The sequence below is a fragment of the Salvia miltiorrhiza genome, chromosome 4, assembly GCF_028751815.1.
Source record: "Salvia miltiorrhiza cultivar Shanhuang (shh) chromosome 4, IMPLAD_Smil_shh, whole genome shotgun sequence".
Classification (NCBI taxonomy): Eukaryota; Viridiplantae; Streptophyta; class Magnoliopsida; order Lamiales; family Lamiaceae; genus Salvia; species Salvia miltiorrhiza.
Genome location: NC_080390.1, coordinates 55,023,234 through 55,046,546, shown reverse-complemented (window position 1 = coordinate 55,046,546; position 23,313 = coordinate 55,023,234). Strand labels below are relative to the sequence as shown.

Genomic DNA, 23,313 nt, shown 5'->3' with positions numbered 1-23,313 from the left:
AGTAGAGTATTAGTTTATTATAGTGATTTAATTAGCGGGTTGCTTATTTGGGGTTAATTATATTTAATTAATAATTTCCATGTCTCACAAAAATATGAATATTTGTAAGTGACACAAATTTTAAAAAATATTAAACAAAAATGTATGAGATGGTCTCATGTGAAACTGGTTTTATGGTGAAACCGCATTCACAATGATACTACAAATGATATTTTAACATTTTAAAGTATCATTTGTATGTTGAAGTAGTATCATTGTGAAGACAGTTTCACCATAAAATCGGTTCACAGGAGTTTTTGTGAAAATGTATTATGAGTGAAAAATGGGTCTCACTTTATTAAAACTATAGATAAAAAGTAAAGAAATTGTGGTGGGGTAGTGTTCAAAAATTGAATATTATGGTAAGACGACGATCCAAAATGACAAAAAAATCATGTTTTTGTGAGACGGAGAGAGTATATTATAATGATTTAATTATTTGGGGTGATCGTCCATTGGTTGTACAAGATAATAAATATATAAAATAAGGGAAGATATGATTATCCAAAATATAGAGTAAGGGTTTATTTTATGGATAAATTTTAGAGATAAATAAAAGCTTATTTCGCAAATGGAGGCAGCATTACGAGCAGCGCAAAAGCCAATCCAAATTCGATCCAATCATTTACCCAAATCTTGATTCAAATCCGTATTTGAATCGGGTCAGATCCATATCCAGATTCAGACCCGAAACGGTGAGTCGTAGCAAATGTTGAAAATGTAAGTATAATTAGGGAAAGATCCATAGTCATCAAATTTGACTTCGTTTCCCCCCACTCGTGTTCAGGAAAACTACAAGAAACAGCATTCTATTCGTTCACACGCTTCTCTCTCTCTCTCTCTTTCTCATGTAATTTAATTTTGTCGTATGTTTCTATGAGTAAAATTTATTTATTCCTATGTGTATATATACCTCTCCTGGCCCCTACATCTCAAGCACAAATAAATACTCTCCCACTGAAAATATAGTTCTCTGCCAAACCTACAATCTTCGGTGCAATCATCAATTTCAGAATTAATTAAAGCTTATTTGGTGTAAAACCACAATTTCAATTCCCACCAAAAGTCAAGAATTTTTGGCTAATTAAAACGTGAGTAGTGTCGATTATCTCTCTATATATTCAGCAATTACATTTGTGGTTTCCACCATCATCTCTTCTCAATCTCTCAATTGGTGGCTTCTAATTTCCTATCAATCTCAGTTAGCTCTCTCTCTCTCTCTCATTCACGTATGTGTTTTGTGTGAAGTCCAAAATAGCATTTTTTTTGCATATATTTATATATGATTCATGCTAGCTTGCATCCGATGTTAAGTAACGCAAATTAAACATATTTTGATTCAAATATGTTGAGATTTTTTGGTTTGAAAAAGCAATAATTTATTTGGAAATTTTGAGCAGGTTTGGAAATAATCAGCATATATAATGTGGAGGCTGAAGACTGCAGAAGGCGAAGACGGCCCATACCTTTACAGCACCAACAACTACGTCGGCCGGCAGACTTGGGAATTCGACGCCGACTACGGCACGGCGGAGCTCCGGGAAGAGGTCGACAAAGCCCGCCGTGATTTCTGGGACAACCGCCGCGATGTCAAGCCCAGCAGCGATCTCCTCTGGCGGATTCAGGTCACGGCCGCCACAAAATCAATATCACTTTTATTATTATTATTATTATTATTATTATTATTATTATTATTATTATTATTATTATTATTATTATTATTATTATTACACTATAAGAACCTTACTTATTTTTTTAGTATGGTGAATAGTTTAATGATTTGGTATAATAAAAAATATTTTTTCTGTGTTTCGTTTTTTGAAATTTAACGTTATTTTTATTTTTTGCCCACAAATATACAAACTTAGCATTTTTTTTACACCAACAAGAAAAAAACTCTAATTTAATGTTAACGTGAAGATTGGAAGTACAAGACGTGGATTACGGAATATGCACTTGAATAGAGTGAATGATACCATATTCCAACCTGACGTCAACAACAAATTAGAATTTTTCTTTGTCGGTGTCAAAAATCAGAAAAAAAACATGCTTATGTATTTGTGAGCATAAATTAAAAATCACTATATTAAATTTCAAAAAGAGAAAAAAAAATTGTGTATTTTTTCTATAAATAATTTGCTATTTTTATTTATAGTAGTGAGGTTTACATCATTTCACTCATATTTAAAGTGATATCATCATTCCACTAATAATTTCACTCATATTTTAATTAAAACTCATGTTATCTGTAACGTGATGATTGTTTTATGGACGGAGTGAGTATTTCAATATTTGCCCATCATGACACGAGACATTCCATAGAATAATTTAAAATAATATTTAATAATATCATGTTATTGTACTATATGATAACATCATAAACACATCATCATGTACAGTTTTATTTGACCCAAGTTGTGAACTGAATGATAAAAAGATGACTACATGATTGACTTCTAGTAGCTTTAGTTGACCAGTGTTGTTGACTTACCTAACTCATCAAACATTAATTTGTAAATATTTGGCAGCAAAAATAATAGTAAAATATGTTGACACGAGTGAGAAAAATAAGTCAATATTGCATTGGTCTTACCTAATGACTTCAAAATATTAAACTGAAATTAAAAAAAAAAATTGTAATAATGCAGTTTTTGCATGAGAAGAATTTCAAGCAGACTATACCCCAAGTCAAGGTGGCCGACGGTGAAGACATCACCTACGAAGCTGCCTCCGCCACGCTCCGGCGAGCCGTCACTTTCTTCTCCGCCTTGCAAGCCAGCGACGGCCACTGGCCGGCGGAGAACGCCGGCCCTCTCTTCTTTCTCCCTCCTTTGGTAATTAGTCCTTTCCTCCTCCCTCAAAGCCAATGTTAACTTATTAATTATATCTCACAACTCATGCAAAGTCTAAAAAAAAATTGCAGGTCATGATTACGTACATTACCGGCCATCTCAACACTGTTTTTCCGGCAGAGCATCGTCGCGAAATCCTCCGTTACATTTACTGTCATCAGGTGCAACATCTTGCAAAAAAAAAACAAGACCATTTTCATTTTTTCATCATTTTGTATAACAAGACCAAGTAAATTTCTGGCTCCGCCACTGAATGAGATTAGTTGATTGAATGATGTTGATGATCATGTAGAATGAAGACGGCGGGTGGGGCTTCCACATAGAAGGGCACAGCACGATGTTCTGCACCGCGTTGAACTACATTTGCATGCGTATATTAGGCGAAGGCCCCGAGGGAGGCCTCAACAATGCCTGCAGCAGAGCAAGAAAATGGATTCTTGATCATGGCACCATCAAAGCCATCCCTTCTTGGGGGAAGACTTGGCTTTCGGTATGGCATCGTGTTCATATAAATTCATCTACAAAACTCGAACTTGAACTTGAACTTGAACTCGAACTTGATAGAGACATTCTTGATTTTGTGTTCATAGATACTAGGAGTGTTTGAGTGGATAGGAAGCAATCCAATGCCCCCTGAATTTTGGCTGCTTCCATCTTTTCTTCCTATGCATCCAGGTTTGTTCAAAACAGGGGATTTTTCTTGTCTTTGACTCTTAGAGTGTCTCTAAATATGTGTCATGATCAAAATCTGCAGCAAAGATGTGGTGCTACTGTCGTATGGTTTACATGCCGATGTCATATCTATACGGGAAGAGGTTCGTGGGCCCGATAACTCCACTCGTGTTGGAGCTCAGGGAAGAGCTCTATGATCAGCCTTATGAAAAGATCAATTGGAGGAGCATTAGGCATCTCTGTGCCAAGGTATGGAGCTATGGATATCTGAGGACTTTTTTTCACTTCTTTTACAGTTTATGATGGTGAAAAATGTAGTGATCAACCTAAACATGTGATGCCATTGTAGGAGGATCTCTACTACCCTCATCCATTGGTTCAAGATCTGCTCTGGGATAGTTGTTACGTATTGACCGAGCCTCTCCTGACGCGTTGGCCTCTCAACAAGCTGAGGCAGAAGGCGCTTGACGTCACAATGAAGCACATCCACTACGAGGATGAGAACAGCAGGTACATCACCATCGGGTGTGTGGAGAAGGTGCTGTGCATGTTGGCTTGCTGGGTGGAGGATCCCAACGGGGACTACTTCAAGAAGCATCTTGCAAGAATCCCGGACTACCTGTGGCTCGCGGAAGATGGAATGAAGATGCAGAGCTTTGGCAGCCAAGAGTGGGACACGGGCTTCGCGTTGCAGGCGCTGCTAGCTAGTGATATGGCCGGTGAAATAGGCGAGACGCTGAGGCTAGGGCACGACTTCGTGAAGAAGTCTCAGGTAGTGTGATCAGTGATCACATACAAGAATCTTTGTCTCAACTGAGCTTCAAAATGGCTGCTGACATTATGGATTCTTTTTTTTTTGCAGGTTAAGGATGATCCCTCCGGCGACTTCAAGAGCATGTACCGCCACACTTCTAAAGGCTCGTGGACGTTTTCAGACCAAGATCACGGGTGGCAAGTGTCTGATTGCACCGCGGAAGGATTGAAGGTACGCGATTCTGTCAGGAATGAAGTATTATTAATAAGTAACAAGTAACAAGTAACAACAATTTGATCATCACACATTTTTTTTGTTTATAGTGTTGTCTTCTGTTTTCAATGATGCCTCCTGAAATTGTGGGGGAGAAGATGGAATCTGAGGGGCTCTACAATGCTGTCAACATACTCATCTCCTTGCAGGTAGATTAAATAGGAATCAAATATTAGGAAAGTGATTATTGTTTCATAATAATAAAACATACCTCAATCACTCATTGCAGAGCAAGAATGGTGGCTTAGCTGCTTGGGAGCCTGCAGGAGCCTCGGAGTGGTTAGAGGTGACTTGTTTTCTTCGTTTTCTCGAGCCTATACTGAGCTTGGATCAACATTCGTCTTTATAAATTTTCAAAATTCTGTTTTTGCAGTTGCTGAATCCCACAGAGTTCTTTGCTGACATTGTGATTGAGCATGAGTAAGATCACTAAAAACTCTTCTCACTCATTTTAAACCATGAAACCAAAATGAGGCTAATGTGGATGAGTGGTGTGTGGTGATGTAGGTATGTGGAGTGCACTTCATCGGCTATCCAAGCGCTCGCCTTGTTCAAGAAGCTGCACCCTCACCACCGGAAGAAGGAGATCGAGGCTGCCATCCCAAAGGCTGCCGGCTACCTCGAGGATATCCAAAGGCCGGATGGCTCGTGGTACATTATTAATGCTTGCTTGCTTACTTTCTCCGTTCCACTTCAATTTGTGGCTCGTGTTTGTAACGATGAATGGCCGCGTTGCAGGTATGGGAACTGGGGCGTCTGCTTCACGTATGGCACTTGGTTCGCCCTCGGGGGACTGGCTGCAGCCGGCAAGACGTATAGCAATTGCGCAGCAGTTCGAAGAGGTGTTGAGTTCTTGTTGAGTTCACAAAGAGGTGATGGTGGCTGGGGAGAGAGCTACCTCTCCTGCCCAAATAAGGTGACTTTTTTTTCCCTTTCGTTTTAATATATACCACGTGTATGAAAAAAAAATATGAATTTAAGTTGTTGTTACGGATGCTTGTAGGAATACGTACCACTGGAACACGACCGGTCGAACTTGGTGCATACTTCATGGGCTATGATGGGTCTAATCCATTCGGGCCAGGTTAGCCTTTCCGTCTCGTATTTTATTTCATTCTGCAGCGCCATATATATTTGTTGAGTAAAGTACAATGTTATGAAAATAATAGTAATTAATTTATATGTAATAGGCTGAGAGGGACCCCACACCACTCCACCGTGGAGCTAAGCTTCTGATCAACTCTCAATTGGAGAATGGTGATTTTCCCCAGCAGGTAAATATATAATTTAGAAATTTTGATTTTAGTAAAGATAATTTATTTATTAATTTATTTATCAAATTACTTTTATTTGTGTGTAGGAAATTACTGGGGTTTTCATGAAGAATTGCATGTTGCATTATGCAGCATACAGAAATATATACCCACTATGGGCTCTAGCAGAGTACCGCAAGCGTGTATTGTTACCATCAAGAACTTGCTAAATACCATATATTCCACTTTAAATGTATTTTAATTTTCATTTTTTAATGTGCCTTTATACCTTTTTTTTTTGAGAGAGAAATGTACCTTTATACATTTGAATAAGTTATTTGTTCCATTTTTTAGCAAAGTGATGTTGTATTATAGTAAATATTATACAAGGAAATATAAATGTAATTCAGTTTAGCCTACATATAATCTTTTCGTTTAAAAAATAATATCTTCGTTATATCTCTTATTTTTTTTGTTGACAAATGCAACCTTAAAAAAGTTATTTTATTTCTCATATTTTATTATAAACTATTAATTTCTTAATTATTAACATCCTTGCTCATACAATTTGAGCTATTGAATTGGAACAGAGGGAGTATATGATATATTACATCAAATAGTATTGTCTAAATGAAAAAAAACTTCAAATAACTATTCATCCAACTTCAAACACCTGGGTGGCTACTTATTTTTACTTCAATTTTAAATAGACAAATAACACAAAAATTAGAAATTTAAATATATATTTGTTTTCTGAAGCAGTAATCAAATAATGGAACTAGAAATATATTCCCTCCGCCCCAGTAGAATAGTCATGTTTTTTTTCGTCACCGAAATTAAGAAACTTGATTTTTACGTATAAAAGTGTGGAAAGATGTGTAGAGCCACATTGTTTGTAGTGTAAAATCATTACCAAAAATAGAAACAGGACTATTCTAGTGGAACATCTCGACAAGGAAAACAGGACTATTAGACCGGGACGAAGAGAGTATAATACAATTTCCATTTTTTTTTTAAAAGCATGCTTTATGGAGTATGTCATTATGTAAGCATACGTAATTAAGTTCATTAAACACAATATATATATATATATATATATATATATATATATATATATATATATATATATATATATAGGGTGTGGTTCTAGAGAGAACTACATTATTTGTGATAACGGGAGAACCATCAAATCTAATGCATCAACTGTAAAAATTAATGCATTCGCTGTTAAAATTAATGCACTAAAAAAATTTTAAAAAAATGCTCCCTTCAGGATTCGAACCCAGGATCTGCATTCATCCAACAAGATGATGCATCCACCGTAGATCTTGATGATCGAATGGCTGAAAATGGTTCTCCGGTCTTCTTTTATTTATGGTTCTTTCTTGAACCTCTCCCTATATATATATATATATTTAAAGTGATAGGTTACAATTAATTTCCTAGAGGGCCGAAAAGAGGTCCTATTATATGATCACATCAATATCTACCTATATTAATAAAATATAGCCCAATATTTAAAATAAGTGAGCCCAATGGGCCAACCCTAACAGATCTAACTTCACCCAGGGCCACACAGAACTCTCGATGCTCTAGCCAATAGAAAGCCGCCACGCAAGGCCTTAACCGGTAGCACAGAGATTCCGTGCTACCTTGGCTCCAATATTTTTGGCCTTGGCGCGATCCTCTCTGCAAAATCTTGGAGCCAAAGCTTGCTCTAAAAAATTTCAATTGTTTTGCGTAATTATTTCAAATTTTAATTTGTTTCAAAAGTTGAATTCGAATTAACTCTCTAATACACGTGCCTTCATTGATTCATTCATTCATACACTGATACACACACACATTATACTACAACTACTTTTGTAATTTTGTTTTATCTTTTTTCGCCTCTTGCAGTTCTCTGAAATTAAAGCCATTTAATCCCCTTTGTTGTTTTTTTCGTGATTCGCCATAATTTCTTATCTTTATATTCCTTCATTATCTCAATTTGTATTTGGGGATATATTTTTGTTGCAATTGGATACGGTATCGAATTAAAGGGCGAATTTTTATTTTTTTTCGTAAAGGTTTCTGGGGTTTTTCTCGATTTGGTCGGTTTTGGTTGTTTATTGCGCAACGTTTGGATCGTTTAGAAAATTTCCGGCGAAAATTGTTGTTGAATCTCAGTGAGGAATCATCAGAGTAGTGAATTGGAGGGCAATTGGATTAATTCTTTATCGTGGACGCGAGGAATTAGGGCTTTTTTGTGCGATTGGGTTTTGGTGAAGGGCGAATTTGATTGGTGATGAGGAGATGATCGGGAAGCGGCCTAGCAAAATCGGAATGCCGAAACTCAAGCGTTGCTCAGCGGAGAAAGAAGAAATCTCTGGTGGCAACGATGTCGGGAATTCATGCAGCGCCGCAGTCGATTCGAAGAAGATGAAGAAGATTACAAATCAGATGTATACAGTTCCTATAGTTCAAGTAGAAGGAAAGGACATTGATTTATCGAGTTATTGCCGCAAGATTGACACGTCATTCGTCAACAACAAGGTGAATTCGGTTGCTAAGGAGGTTCCTGAGAATAAGCCTCCATTGTTGAAGTCCTCGCGTGGCCGTAGGCAGGTGCTTCCGACGAAATTCAAGGACTCGATTTTGCACCCTTGGAAGAAAGAAAAATTGGAAAGTGGTGATGATTTGGAGAGCTGCCTAGCTGATAATGATGAATGCGCTGAAGATGTGCTTCGAAATAAGAATTCGAAGCGAGAACAGCCGTCGACGTCCTATGACGATGACATATATTTAGTCAAGAAGAAACCGAAAATTGAGAGGAAACTTGACTTCAGTTTGAAAAACATCATTTTGGAGCCTTATTATAGTTCGCCGAGTTCCATGACTTCAGTTAACGCTGCGGTTTCTTCGGTTTCGACTGGAGTGGAAAGTGGTGGGAAGATGAATGCATATGCGGGAACGAGAAAAACCGCGAAGGACAAAGTGACTGTGAAAAAGGCAGACTTTTATGAGCCTGCTGATTTTGTAATGGGAGATATAGTGTGGGCGAAATGTGGGAAGAATTTCCCTGCGTGGCCTGCTGTTGTGATCGATCCTCTGTTTCAAGCGCCAGAAGCCGTGTTAAGAGCTTGCGTTCCTGGCACTCTTTGCGTGATGTTCTATGGGTTCTCTAGGACTGGACTGAGGGTAAATTTTTCCGAAACTTGTGTTGATGCATTACTACATTCACAATAGGGAAGTTAGGGAAATGCTTTGAACAACTGCAGCTAGTGATTAGTGAAACTGCTATTATTGGTGTTCCCATGGGATGGGTACTTAATGAAAAATTATATGCTATTGTAAAGCATATAATTTTTCGTGTGCTATTATCTGAAAAGCTGTTATGGTATGCAGGATTATGCATGGATAAAAGCCGGGATGGTTTTTCCATTCCAAGAGTACATGGACAGGTAAATCTGAAGTTTACTTTCGTGATAAACTATGCCTGCTAGGGACAGAGCCTTGAAATTTGTTCAATGTCTAGGTTTGAGGGACAGACTAAATTGCACGGTAGCAAGCCTAGTGACTTCCGTATGGCTATAGAAGAGGCAGTTATGGCAGAAAATGGCTATGCAAATTCAACCATGGAAGCTGGGCAGGAAATATCACCTGCAGTAAACAACGGCGAGGCTGAAGAGGCAACTGGATCGAATCAGGAGTCAGGATGTACTGTTCAGCAGGCAAGTAACTGTTCTTAGCAAGTTGTTTTGTGATAAGGAATATGTTGAACCTTGTTTGATGATGGGTTATACTGTAATTTGAAGTTGTTACCTTCCTCTTACAATTTAGGAAGAGGTTATAGTTGTTAAGTATCACCGTGGGGTACTCACATAAATTTGTTTTGGTTGTTTCATGTTTTAACTTTTAATGCCTTTGGGTTCGGAAGCATGGATTACATGGTTGGTTAAACATAGCAGACATACATGAGACTCTGTTGAAAGTCTTCAGCACTAACCTCTAAAATCTTTTCCTGCCTTTCTACTTGGAATAACAATATATCACAATTGGTATTTTTCAACATGGTAGTGTATTCATTCTGTATCCTGTATTGCAGGAGATAGTTGACAAGAGGAAAGATACCCGAGTTTGTGGCAGCTGCAGCTTGACGTTTCCATGCAGAATGGTGAAGAAAATAAAGAGTGCAACAGCTAAAGCTCATTTCTTGTGTGAACACTGTATTAAGGTTAACCAATAACAACCTTCTTTCTATTAGTTTAGCTATAAACTTCTCATGGTTAATCTTTTGAATTATGTGAATGTTGTAGTTACGAAAATCGAAACAATACTGTGGTATTTGCAAGGAAATTTGGCATCACTCTGATGGAGGCAGTTGGGTGAGATGATCCTCATATTCAGCCTTCTTTCTCTTTATGTCTGCTGACTGATCAATTAACTTATTTCCTTTTCCTGTCCTGCAAAATATTTGTGTTAGGTATGCTGTGATAGCTGCAATGTTTGGGTCCATGCTGAATGTGCCAACATTTCTGCTGAACTTTTGAAGGTTTGTCAATGGATCTAATATATTTAAATATAGTTCATGCTCTTTCATCTCTCCTTTTTGCAACCAAATTATGATGCTTACCATTTGATGCGTGTATGTTTTTAGGGTCTAAAAACTTTGGAGTACTTCTGCCCTGAATGCAAAGGAAAGCCGGCATCTAAATTGATTGAGTTGGAAATACAGAACTGTCCAGTCAGGTGCTTTTATCATTGCCATGTGTTTTACCTTAATTTTCTTTGTTGCAAACAATATCATGTTTGTAAAAGTTTACTCATTTGGGTATGCTATGTTGATGTCTCTCGGCCCTGCTAAAAGCCTTGGGAGCAAAACACCGCCTGAAAAGCTAATAGTTGTTTGCAATGCTGTGGAAGGGACTTATTTTCCCAGTCTCCATTTGTAAGTTATATGTTTGCTTAACGCAATCTCTTTTTTAGCTATTAGTCCTTGTCCAGTCTCCGGTTTAGATGATCTAAAGGCAAATGCATTAGTAACCTTTTCATGATCTCAACAATTTATTGAGCTAGTCTGTTCCTCGTATCAGGGTGCAGTGTCTTTGTGGTTCATGTGGTACCAAGAAGTATGGGCTCAGTGAGTGGGAACGGCACACTGGATGTAGAGCAAAGAAATGGAAGCACAGTGTGAAAGTCAAGGGCTCAAATATACCCCTAGAAAAATGGGTCCGTTCCTAAAGCATTTTTTCAATGCTTTATCAGTTATTGTGAATTACTTGATTGTGCCCACACACCAAAAATGACCTCGTCTTGTTATTTATTTAACAACAAATGTGTTCATGATTTACATAATTTTATGGTTTTTTTAATCTACTAATAGCTGTGTGCTACAACAGATGACAGAGTACAATGTCCTTGCGTACAATCCCACGCGGTTGGATAAGCAGCAGCTGTGCGCTTTTCTGAAAGGTTGCAACATGGCCTGTTTCGTAACATTCTGTTTCTTATTTTATTCATGATTGGTGTGTGTAAAACATCTTAAGGATGCTTTCTTACCATTGTTCTTGGCAGAAAACTACCAACCTGTTCATGCAAAGTGGACCACAGAACGGTGTGCTATTTGTAGATGGGTTGAAGATTGGGACTACAACAAAATCATAATATGCAACAGGTGTAGGCATCTGCAGTTACAGTTGTCAATGTTCACATAATCCTCATAGAAGCTCTTCCATGTTAATACAAGAAATTTCTGTTGTCTAGATGTCAAATAGCAGTACATCAAGAATGCTACGGAGTAGGAAACACTCAGGATTTTGCTTCCTGGGTTTGCCGAGCTTGTGAAACCCCAGAAGTAGAGAGGGAATGTTGCCTCTGTCCTGTGAAAGGCACGTCATTTGATATAGCTTGATGTTCCCTTAATGATAATTATGTGTTCTTAAATGATTCTTCAATTCTGTTAACTGTATAAAATGCATGTTCAGGGGGTGCATTAAAGCCTACCGATGTTCAAACTTTATGGGTCCATGTTACATGTGCGTGGTTCCGGCCGGAAGTTGCTTTTGTAAATGCAGAGAAAATGGAACCTGCTGTTGGGATTTTTAGAATTCCACCAAGTGCATTTACTAAGGTATGATTTCCAAATAATTGATGCATGAATGATTATTCTGGTGTTTTTGTCCTTGCTCTTCCGAAATATCAGGAATTTTTATTTGTCTCCAATCCATATTTGTTGATTGTAAATGAAATCTATAGAATTAGAATTAGTCAAGCTTTTTGTGCTACTGGATTTGCTAGAAATTGGGTAGTTCAGTGCATAAAGTGAAATGTTTTATTGTTCCTTTTCTCCCATGAGTCAGCGAGAGTTACATTTTTGTTCTCTGAAATTCTGTCTTCAATCTTTTAATGCTGTCATCCAGGTATGCGTTATTTGCAAGCAGATTCACGGTTCTTGCACGCAGTGTTGTAAGTGCGCAACCTATTTCCATGCTGCTTGTGCTTCTCGTGCTGGATATTGCATGGAGGTAAGTATATGCCTTTCTTTCTTTTATTTGTTTGTTTATTGTACTTTACCATCATCTCGACCATGTTAATTCTACCTGCCTGAAAGAAAAAGGAATACGAAGAAAGTTGATGAGTATTTGTAGTGGTGTCTTAGAGTTATTACTTTTCACAATGTGTATTATTCTAGGGGTCTTCCTTTCTTTCCTTCCCTTTTTCTGTTTGCCTTTTGAGTAATTTTGATCTTTTCATCCAGTTGCATTGCTCTGAGAAGAATGGGGCGCAGATAACCAAATGGATATCATATTGTGCAGTTCACAGGTACGATGCTTAGCCCTGTCCACAATGCTCATTTTGCATGCATACTTGTGAAAGGGTATTTGTCTACTCAATATTTTATTTTTTACACATATTATCTAGAACTTTGTGCATTTAGCCCAAATTGTTCCAGAAACATCTCAGCATTGGTTTTGTCTCTACACCTAGATTAAATATTTTATGTCAAACATCTGATATAGCAAAGAAGAATCTAAATTATTGTGATTTAACTGAAACCTGCACGTCTAGGATCTTATAGCTACTAATGCGTGAAAATAGCTAAATTTCCAGTCAGCAGGTCAAAAGAAGCCGTTAACTATGTACAGTTGCCGCCCTGCTGCTTCTCTGATCCTTGACATGTTCTTATAGTAAAGCCTTTCAATTTTTTTAGTTTCTGATGTTTTAACTTTTTTTGTTCTGTGTCAGGGTGCCTAGTGCGGATAATGTTTTAGTGATTCAGACTCCGGATGGAGTTTTCTCTAACAGAAGTGTGCTCCAGAGCCAGTATCAAGAACAATGCTCGAGAGGTGTGAGACTCATCTCGTCAAGCACTGCTGAGTGCTCTGTCTCATCTCCTGCTGATGCAGATGGATTTGACGCAATGTCTGCTGCACGCTGTCGCATTTATAAGCGTTCAAACACTAAGGTAATGTCATTATATGAACATTTTACTACTCCTTGCCTGGATGGTTACCAGATTATGGTTCGGTCATTATTATTATTACTACAACTACTTCATATTTATTTATACTTGCTTATCCAACCTTTTCATTTTCTTTTTTTAAAGAAGGCTGGAATAGAGCCAACATTTCACCGCTTGATGGGGCCTAGACGTCACTCTCTACTTGATATAGAGCGTTTGAATTCACAACATGAAGTAATTTGTTTCCTTCATGGGTCTTAAATAGTTTATTCGGGAAATAAGTTTTACTTGTGCGTAGCGATTTTAAACTGCTTGCTCCTTGTTTATCATTGTTAAGGATTCTGAAGTTGGGAAAGCTTTTTCAACACTCAGGGAACGGTTGGATCATTTGAGGGTAATAATCTGTTACTGTTGCATATTTAGTCTACCCGTATCTCAAAGTTTCACTCTATTCCCCTCCCCAACACACCCAGCCACGAAAAAGAAATCTCCTTTTCCATTTCAGGCCTAATGAAGTCCTTAATTCTGCAGAGAACAGAAAAATATAGGGTTTGTTTTGGCAAATCAGGAATTCATGGATGGGGCCTCTTTGCTAGACAAAGCCTTCAAGAAGGAGAAATGGTAATACTGAATTCTCTCATATTTTGCTTTTAACACGTCACTTGTATTTTAAGTGTTACAATCTTCAATTCTGGCTTCTTTGCAGGTTGCTGAATATCTCGGTGAGCAGGTCAGGCGTAGTGTTGCTGACCTAAGAGAGGCACGGTATCGATTGGAGGGCAAAGATTGCTATGTGAGTCAACACTCCATGGTCCTGTATAAGTGTTCATATACGCATGCTCGCTCTTTCAGTGTTTGATTCTATTCACCTTGCAGCTTTTTAAGATCAGTGAGGAAGTTGTGATTGATGCCACAAATAAGGGGAATATAGCTCGCCTAATTAATCATTCGGTATGCTCTTCGTTTTTGTCATTGAATTTTTATTATAATTGCAGTTTTATATTTGGATAAGTGAAGTAACTGTACATTATGATCAAAGTCACTACATTAATTTTATTTCCTCCACCCTGTGCAAATTGACGCAGTGCATGCCCAACTGTTACGCGAGGATCATGAGTGTGTGCGAACAAGAGAGCCGTATAATTCTTATTGCTAAATCCAATGTTTCAGCTGGTGCTGAACTAACGTACGTATAATTCTTCATCTTTCGTTTCTTCCTTTTCGATTTTAAAAGCAAATGGCGTTGAACTAACGTACGTGTAATTATTATGTGGGCAGGTATGATTATTTGTTCGATCCAGACGAGCGCGAGGAGGTTAAAGTCCCTTGCATGTGTGGTGCTCCCAACTGCCGCAAATTCTTGAATTGAAGCCTCTTTTTTGTGTATAGCACTGACCCTTTTCTGTTGAAGAGTTTTTGTCACAACCTTACAGCATTATTGCCAGAATTGTAATTCCCAATTTTGTCAAGTTTATTATTCACTAGCAAATAATGTTAACCCCATATTAATACAAATTATTATTTCTATACATTGTCTTTTTTTTTGTGGATAAAGAAAATCAGTTGACATCGACCCATTACTTTCTATTATCTGTACCTTGGTTTCAATTTTTGATCTTGAAACAGATTCACACATGTAGAAAAGACCAAAAAACAGAAAATACTAATTTGTAGAAACCAAAGAATACCCTATAAATAGTGAGTAACACTTAGTGAATATTTTCTTGTTCACAACAAGAATCTACAAGACAAGCAACATCTTATACAATTTTGAGACATGAAAGCATCCAATGAAAGATGGGATTGTGCATAATAATCTATCTGCTGCTGTTGGCTCTCTTCAACATCTCAACAATCCTAGCACAAGATCTGTGCCCTTCTTTTCACTGCGGCAACGTCACGGTGCACTACCCTTTCAAATTGGAAGACGAGACGCCTCCAACTTGGAGCAGCTGCACCTACATCAACCTCAACTGCAACAGGGCCTCGAACGCCACCATTCTCAACCTCCCTCACTTGGGAGAATTCTACGTCCACAGGATCGACTACACTCAGCTATACATCCAACTCTACGACCCTCGGAATTGCCTCACGGAGAGACTCTTCGACTCGAGCTTGAGCCCCCCTATATCTTCTCCTTTCAAGGCTGCCTATGACAACTACACCTTGTATGTATGCCCTCTTGATTTTCCTGTGGATCCGATTCTCTGCTTGAGCAACTCCACGAATGTGACTGTAGCTGCTCGTGGTTCGTTCAAGGATGAACATAGGTGCCAGGCTACGCGCACCGGGCCTCTTCCAGTATATCATGATGCCAATTTCTTGTTCCTAACTTGGGATTATGATGATTGCATAAAGTGTAAAGACAGTGATGATCATGATTCAGGTGAGGAGTTTCTGTGCTCAAGGATCATGATTCAGGGGGTGTTGGGGGAGCTCCAGCACCCCCAGCCAATTCTTTTATTTTAAAAAAGGGTTAATCATGTTGTTTGTCTCCAACTTTTAGCGAGATTCAGAAAATGTCCTCAATTTTCATTTTCTATTCAAGAACCCCGAACTTTCGATGTTTTCCGAAAAAATAGCCTTTTATACAAAATTCGATAATTGAATGACGAGTCATCTCGCCGAATTCTTAGATCGAACGACTCGTTTTTATTGGCTGACGTGGAAAATAAAATTCCACCTAAGAATAATCCAGCGAGACGACTCATCATTCTGTCGCCAGATTTTGTATAGTGGATATTTTCTAGAAAACCATTGAAAGCTGAGAATTTTTTTAATATAGAACAAAAGTTTTGGAATATTTTATGATGAACACTGAAACACAAAACATGATTAACCCTTTTAATTTTAGCTCTCTCAAACTATTTTCTCTGCATCCGCCTCTGCAGGCAGAAAGGGATCGAAGATAATAAGCAAGATAGTTGCAGTGGCATTGACTTTGCCTGGCCTCATCATTATGAGCTTAACCTGCTGCTATGTTTTTTGCTTCCACTTAATGAGGATGATTGGAGGCAGATACGTTCCGGACTTTGCTGCTGTTGCAGCAGAATCCGGAGCGGCTCCTCTGCCATCCATCACCAGCAACCCGGCGGGGCTGGATGAGTCCAAGATCGTGCGATGCACGGAACTAGTTATTGTTAACGGGGACCTGAGCTGTAAGAGTACTAAGACGTGCTCGATATGCTTAGAGAATTACTCTGAGAAGGAGACAGTGAGTGTAATAAGTAAGTGTCAACACTGCTTTCACACTCACTGCATCCAGCAATGGCTCGAAAAGAGCGACACATGTCCCGTTTGTCGGACTTCTCTATCCGACGTCGTTTAAATCATTTGTTTTGGTTAGACTCTTCTTTACCACTTATAATCGTATGTTGAATTTGAGACAATGTTTTTACCTTAACTTTTCTTTGATGTATATAGGTGGAGTAGCATAGTTGAATTTGTAACTTTGTTTTTGTAGGATACTTGAATTTTTAGGCTCCCATTATCCGCATGGAATTTTTTATTTCATTTTTGGTGTTTTACTCTGTCTCATTTTCAATTTGTTATAGTCTAGTCTCTTAAAAACATGCAATTTTTATCATTTTTGGGACGTCTCACAACATATGTAGTATTTTTTTTTTTTGAACACTATCCACTAAAATTCTTCTAATTTTTTTTAATATCTATTTTACATGACTCATTTCCCACTCACATTACACTTTTATCTAACATTTCTTAACATCTGCACCATCCACACCGCCTCATGTTTTTAAGAGACTCTTCTCATGTGCAAAATAAAAAATATCTAAAAGTTCGTATATTTAATCGCTATTACCCCAAAACAAAAGGAAGACAGAATGTTCCATGGTTCTCCATCCACAAAAAAGTACCTAGTTTGCTCTTCTCGTCTGTCTATACCAAATGTGGCAATTCTATTTTTAGTAAATTTTTTCATTTATCATTTACAATAAAATGAGACTCTTACTCCATTGATAACACATTCAATCGTTTTATTAAAACTCGTGTCATTAATTTTAAATGTTCCGTAGGGATTATAACTTAATCCTGACAAACTAGTCTCTATGTAATTTTCTTGTCTTCGGACATTTCCCGAAGGCGTTAGTTATTCTTGTAATTCCCTTGTTTCTATAGACGAGTGGAATTCTCTTATTAGTCTTATTTGAATACAAGTGAAAACATGAGATTTCTTTTTTTTTTTTTTTTGGACGAAAAACATGAGATCAATTCTTGAATTATGTTAGTCTCAGTTGAAACCAAGTGACAAACAATCAGCCAACACTCTCTCACTAACTCTTGTGTTTAGATTTAGGTGAATATTCGTGTACTCGCGCAAGCCAACACAATCACAGAATGCACAGTGAACATAAACGTAAAGCACACACAAGCTTACGGGATAACTCGCTCCCAACCTTTGTATTTACTCACAATTTCGTACAAAGGACATAGGCTTATACACACGAATCTCCAATGTGAGATTCTGCCCAAAATCGCATATCTATGGGATGGACAATCCCCCATTACTAAGATAACCGCCGAGGCAAGCAAACTAGCCAATCAGGAGCAACCCACGTCGTGGGCAGTTATTGCAAGCCAAAACAGCCCACAAGCTTCAGCCTTTGCCCACGAACTCAAGCATAACCGCTCGGACTTCAAACTCCGCCCATGCCTTGTTGGCACGCATCGCCAACTGTCGCTCGCGTGGCTGCCTGGTGGGACTCGGCGCCAATCAACGTGTCGTGGCGGGAATTCGCGTGCATGCCCTACACACCCGTCACTCGGCGCGCGCACGCACTCCCGTGGCTCATGTGTAGTTTGCCTCGGCAGATGCTCGTGCCCGACGCACAGCGCTCAGCATCACCCGACGCGCACTCGCTCGGCAGCGTGCGCGCGTGGCGCATGGCACTCGCCCGACACATGCACTCGGCGCCCCACACGCCCGATGTGTGACGCCCGGCATTACTCGGCGCGCCCACTCGGCAACGTGCACGACGCCCGGTCTTCGTCCTTCGATCCAGCCAAGTTGTCTAGGATGAGAACAACTTGACACCATCGTGCCGAGGCGTGCCAATGACTCGACACGTCTCTGCATCGGCATTCAAGGGTCTAACAGCTAGCATGGTTGGATCATATTTTGATTGATTTTTATGTTTATATATGCTAGCATGGTTGGATCAGGTGAGTTTTGCTTAACAACAACTTTCATATTGAAAAACAATAACTTATGTGATTAAATGATTAAATGAACATGATTGCGTTACCAGTTCATTAGAACCAACAGTATAAAAGAAATACTACATGCATGCACAAACCTTGTAACAAACATTTTTTAAGCTCCGATGGCTTTTGCGGCAATAAGAGTCTTGCCGGCCCTTGCATAGGGCCAAAGGGGCAAGGGCCTAGGGCCCCCTAAATTTAGGGGGCCCCAAACTAAATACAAGTCCACTAATATTAATCCTATTAAAAATTTTAGATTATTTTTCTAATATTTTTATTGCATATAGAATATTGTTGATTATAATGTGGTTATTGTCCCCTAAAAAAAAACTATACTGGTTATTGTAACTTTAGTAGAAAGAAGTTTTTTAAAATTAAAATCAATAAAATTATAGTATATATTTGCATTCTACTATATCTCAAAAAAGGTTAAATGTATTAGCAATTTTATACTTTAAACATGGGGTATTCTTGAAGAGGTTATTGATAATTGCTCCCAAAATATTAAAAATCTACTTTATTTCTATAATTATTTAATCATTAATTTATGATTTATTGCACTTTATAATAATGTTATATATGCACTTATCTCAAATTTGCTATAAAATTATGAAGCTTCATTTTTTAGGGGGCCTTTTTTTCCTTTCGCCTAGGGCCCCCAGAATGTCAGGGCCGACCCTATTAAGACTGCCAATTTCGGAGACGATATATTGTTATTATTATTAAGTTCCCAACATGTTGCTAGCGAATCTCGATGCATAAATAGTCGCCCCCAAACTCGGCCTCCTTCGCCCTCTCCATCTTCTTCCTACAAAACCGCCGCCATGCCGCCTGTATGAAGCACGCCGCCCACGTCCTCCACTGCCGCGAGTGGAACCTGAAGGTCGACTGCAGCTGCTTAAAGTTGAGGTGCCTGAACTGCGACACCACGATCTTCAAGTCGTCCGGCATCAGGCAGTACGCCTCCACGTCCGTCACAGCCTGCACTGTCCATGTCGATATGGGGAGCCTCGACGGGAAATTGGGGCTTAGGCCGTTTATCAGGAGCTCCTCCCCGCAGAAGTCGCCCGCCTTTAGGCGCATCTCGTTGAAGTCGGGCGAGATGGTGGCCATCTCGCCCTTCACCATGAAGAGCATCTGGTCGACGGGATCTCCCCGTCGCAAGATGTAGCTGCCCTCGGTGTACAGCACGGGCTTCAGCTGGGTGCACAGCGCTTCCAGCAGCCCCTCGTCCATTTCGTTTAACAGCGGCACCTACATTCATCATATACGTTTATTTTTTATGATTGATAAGGTACATAATTAATTATTTTTATTTTTATTACTAATATTTCTCTATCCTACTTACTTCAAATAATACTCCCTTCGATCCCTTAAATATCTTCCTAAGGAAAATATTCGCACGAATTTTAATAAAAATTTGTTGTGTATATAATGAGTAGAAAATGAATCTCACAAAAAGTGAAGATTGTAAAGGTAAGAATGTGTGGAATTGTTTCCAAAAATAGATTAGGAACATATTTTGGAAATAGACAAAAAAAAATGTTTAAAGGACGAAGGGAATATTAATTATTGAGAGAGAGAGAGAGGTTTAAGATCGTATGCAACTATTTTTATGGGTTAATTGCCTATAAATAGGGGTGAGCATTCGGTTATATGGTTCGGTTTTTGCTAAAACCAAACCAAACCATATTTTAGTTCGGTTTTAAAAAAAAAACCGAACCGAACCGAATTAACCGAACAAACCGAACCGAATTAACCGAAATTTTTATAATTAAAACCGAACCGAACCGAAAAACCGAATTAATCCGAAGAAAACCGAAATTTTCGAAAAAAAACCGAAAAAACCGAAATTTTCGGAAAAAAACCGAAAATTCCAAAAAAAAATCTATAAAATTAAAAAAACATTATAAAATTATAATTAAAATATTATATATATATATATATATATTTATATATATTATAAATATAATTCGGTTTTTCGGTTTTGTTCGGTTTTAAAAAATCCGAACCGAACCGAACCGAAAAACCGAAATTTTATGGAAACAAAAACCAAACCGAACCGAAAAACCGAAAAAACCGAACCATATTTTAAAATTTCGGTTTGGATCGGTTCGGCTATTCGGTTTCGGATTTTTTGCTCACCCCTACCTATAAATACACGAACTATACTCAAATTTTGGCTTTTGACCAAATCTATTTTTTTGGTCAAAAAATACATAAACTTTTATATTTTTGGAATTTGACCGAAGCCAAAAGTTCGTCGGCAAATACCGTTAGAAAGCTCTTAATATTATCTTTCTAATGATACTTACATTGGTGGGTTTTGATAACCGGAAGTGGTAAAAAAATGGCATGAAAGTCGAGGTCACGAAACTCTATATTTTTTCTTTTTTTCGACCACTTCCGGATATCAAAACTCAACAATATAAGTATCATTAGAAAGACAACGTCAATAGCTTTCCAACTGTACATTTAGATTGGCCATCAAAATTTAGTGAATCAAGTTATTGGCCAACTAAGTTTTTGGGTCATGTCAAATTCCAAAAAATTAAAAGTTTATGTATTTTTTGACCAAAAAAATAGATTTGGTTAAAAACCAAAATTTGGGTATAGTTTATGTATTTATAGGCAATTAACTCTATTTTTATTTATCAAACCTAATTATAAAAAGCAAACTCCCTTTAACGGGTTGAGATTGCTTACCATCTTGAGCAGGTTCAAACATAGATAGCGCTTGATGTCCCGTCTCAAGTCATTGGGGAGGTTACCGATCAACGAGTCCTCCTCGACTAGAGTTGTCAACTGGGCTGGGCCAGCCCGGCCCGGCCCAGGCCCGGTTGAGCCCGTAAGGAGTTAGGCCCAGCCCAGCCCAAGCCCACATTTGAAATGGGCCGGTCCTGGGCCGGGCTTTTTATAAAATATCGAACCCAGCCCGATTCAGGACCACATGTCTAGTGGGCTTGGGCCTCAAATGGGCCGGGCCTCACATGGGCTTATGCTGGGTCGAGTATGATGGGCTTATACTGGGTTGTACTTCGAATGAGCTTCAATTGGGTACGAATGAGTTTTCAATTTTAGATTGTTTTAAATTTGTAATTATTATCTTTAAATTATTTTGAGCTTATTTATATATTTGACAAATGGTCCTTGGGCTTTAAATAGGTTTAATATTTTATTGGGTTTAATATTTTAGTATTGCTAAATTGTGTAGGGAATTGAATATTGAATAAGAGGAATAAATATATAAATAATATTTAACCTAAATTATTGGGCTTGGACCGGTCCTGGGCTGGGCCTGATCCTGGTCCTGGGCCGGGCTTCTAACGATCCTGGTCCTGGGCCGGGCTTGGGTTTGATAAATAGCCCAAATGGAGCCCATTTCAAAGGGCTGGCCCGGCCCAACTAACCCATTCGATCAAGTGGGTGGTCCTGGGCCGGCCCATACCGGGCTTGGGCCGGTTCGGGCTGGGCCGGCCCGGCCCAGTTGACAACTCTATCCTCGACGCCACCGTGTTCCTGCCACTTGTATTGCCCGTAGCGCCTCACACGAGCTCGGAGGTCCTCGGGAAGCATCCGGTCGGACATCCAATGCTCTGCTTCACGTAGCTTCACCCTCATCTCCTCCACCCTAGACTCCCTAGTAGTGATTGACTGCAAATATTTCTGCAAGGAAATATACTCGCAGTTGATACATAAGATGTTTCTCCTCCAATCAATAAAAAAAAAAAAAAGCAGTGATTGAAACCTGCATGTTGCCGATGAACAAGGAAAACAGAATCAACCCAATGACAGAGATGGCGATCGCAAACAGAACCTCCCCAACAAAGGTGCTTGTATTAAGATTCTGCCCCAATGAACTGCAAATCAAAGTGAAGAACCACTTTAGCAGTTATTCAACAGAAACACCAACAACATTAAAATAAGGTACCTCAAATTGCGCAGCCCCCACCAGAAGCAGAAGAAGAACTTCCTAAAGAAGTGGTCGTGCTCAGCTACAGTACCTACGCGAAGAGCATCGAGGGCTATCCCGAAATCAAAGTCTGTGGCGTTTAACTCGTTCTGCTCCTTAAGCGGGCAAGACGAGTTTAGAAACAAAGCGTTACTAATGGCGCCAATGCAGTATACCCCTAAGGTACAAATGCACCCCTAAGGTAGAGACCCCTAGAGCATATACCCCATGCTCGATATTGGATCAAATAAGCCCCCGATGTCCCAAAATCAGGGCAATTAAACCCCGCCCATGACGGCGTTACACAGTCATTACTTATTTGTTTTTTGTTTTTTTTAATCATTTTTTCTCTCCCAAGCTTAAAACAGTCACACAAATTTTATTAATTTTTTTAATATTGTTATTCAACATTATATAATATGTTATTCATTGTACTCAGGGCCGGCCCTTGCATAGGGCCAAAGGGGCAAGGGCCTAGGGCCCCTTAAATTTAAGGGGCCCCAAAATAAATACAAGTCCACTAATATTAATCCTATTAAAAATTTTAGATTATTTTTTTTTAATATTTTTATTGCATATAGAATATTGTTGATTATAATGTGGTTATTGTCCCCTAAAAGAAAGACTACTGGTTATTGTAACTTTAGTAGAAAGAAGTTTTTTAAAATTAAAATCAATAAAATTATAGTATATGTTTGCATTCTACTATATCTCAAAAAAGGTTAAATATATTAGCAATTTTATACTTTAAACATGGGGTATTCTTGAAGAGGTTATTGATAATTTTGTTCCCAAAATATTAAAAATCTACTTTATTTCTATAATTATTTTATCATTAATTTATGATTTATTGC

General features: G+C 38.5%; 3 protein-coding genes and 1 pseudogene across 6 annotated transcripts; 3 read left to right on the top strand and 1 right to left on the bottom strand.

Moving 5' to 3' along the window:
* Positions 1-963: 963 nt before the first annotated feature.
* LOC131020807 (beta-amyrin synthase 1-like) lies at positions 964-6,257 on the top strand. 3 transcript variants are annotated; one of them, XM_057949835.1, is made up of 17 exons: positions 964-1,130; positions 1,440-1,664; positions 2,688-2,873; positions 2,963-3,052; positions 3,184-3,381; positions 3,482-3,566; positions 3,646-3,812; positions 3,913-4,335; positions 4,426-4,548; positions 4,641-4,739; positions 4,820-4,876; positions 4,964-5,010; positions 5,098-5,241; positions 5,329-5,506; positions 5,594-5,674; positions 5,781-5,864; positions 5,951-6,257. In XM_057949835.1, exons 2-17 carry the CDS (start codon positions 1,464-1,466, stop codon positions 6,071-6,073), a joined length of 2,286 nt encoding a protein of 761 aa, XP_057805818.1. In that variant the 5' UTR covers positions 964-1,130; positions 1,440-1,463; the 3' UTR covers positions 6,074-6,257. The 3 variants fall into 3 exon arrangements, with proteins under 3 accessions (XP_057805818.1, XP_057805819.1, XP_057805820.1); XM_057949836.1 differs by having other exon boundaries at positions 979-1,240; XM_057949837.1 differs by having other exon boundaries at positions 1,130-1,268.
* Positions 6,258-7,533: 1,276 nt separating this feature from the next.
* LOC131020804 (histone-lysine N-methyltransferase ATX3-like) lies at positions 7,534-14,816 on the top strand. Of its 2 annotated transcripts, none has more exons than XM_057949833.1 (23): positions 7,534-9,023; positions 9,231-9,286; positions 9,361-9,556; positions 9,931-10,059; positions 10,142-10,210; positions 10,309-10,377; positions 10,483-10,574; positions 10,681-10,773; positions 10,919-11,054; positions 11,225-11,297; positions 11,400-11,499; positions 11,589-11,713; positions 11,810-11,955; positions 12,245-12,349; positions 12,583-12,647; positions 13,071-13,290; positions 13,435-13,521; positions 13,625-13,681; positions 13,819-13,908; positions 13,994-14,080; positions 14,164-14,238; positions 14,373-14,473; positions 14,566-14,816. In XM_057949833.1, exons 1-23 carry the CDS (start codon positions 8,139-8,141, stop codon positions 14,654-14,656), a joined length of 3,147 nt encoding a protein of 1,048 aa, XP_057805816.1. In that variant the 5' UTR covers positions 7,534-8,138; the 3' UTR covers positions 14,657-14,816. The 2 variants fall into 2 exon arrangements, with proteins under 2 accessions (XP_057805816.1, XP_057805815.1); XM_057949832.1 differs by having other exon boundaries at positions 13,432-13,521.
* Positions 14,817-15,084: 268 nt separating this feature from the next.
* On the top strand, positions 15,085-16,615 carry LOC131023641 (RING-H2 finger protein ATL22-like). Its single transcript, XM_057953187.1, has 2 exons — positions 15,085-15,673; positions 16,179-16,615. Exons 1-2 carry the CDS (start codon positions 15,085-15,087, stop codon positions 16,613-16,615), a joined length of 1,026 nt encoding a protein of 341 aa, XP_057809170.1.
* Positions 16,616-19,214: 2,599 nt separating this feature from the next.
* On the bottom strand, positions 19,215-22,461 carry LOC131020805 (cyclic nucleotide-gated ion channel 1-like; annotated as a pseudogene).
* Between the last annotated feature and the right edge of the window lie 852 nt (positions 22,462-23,313).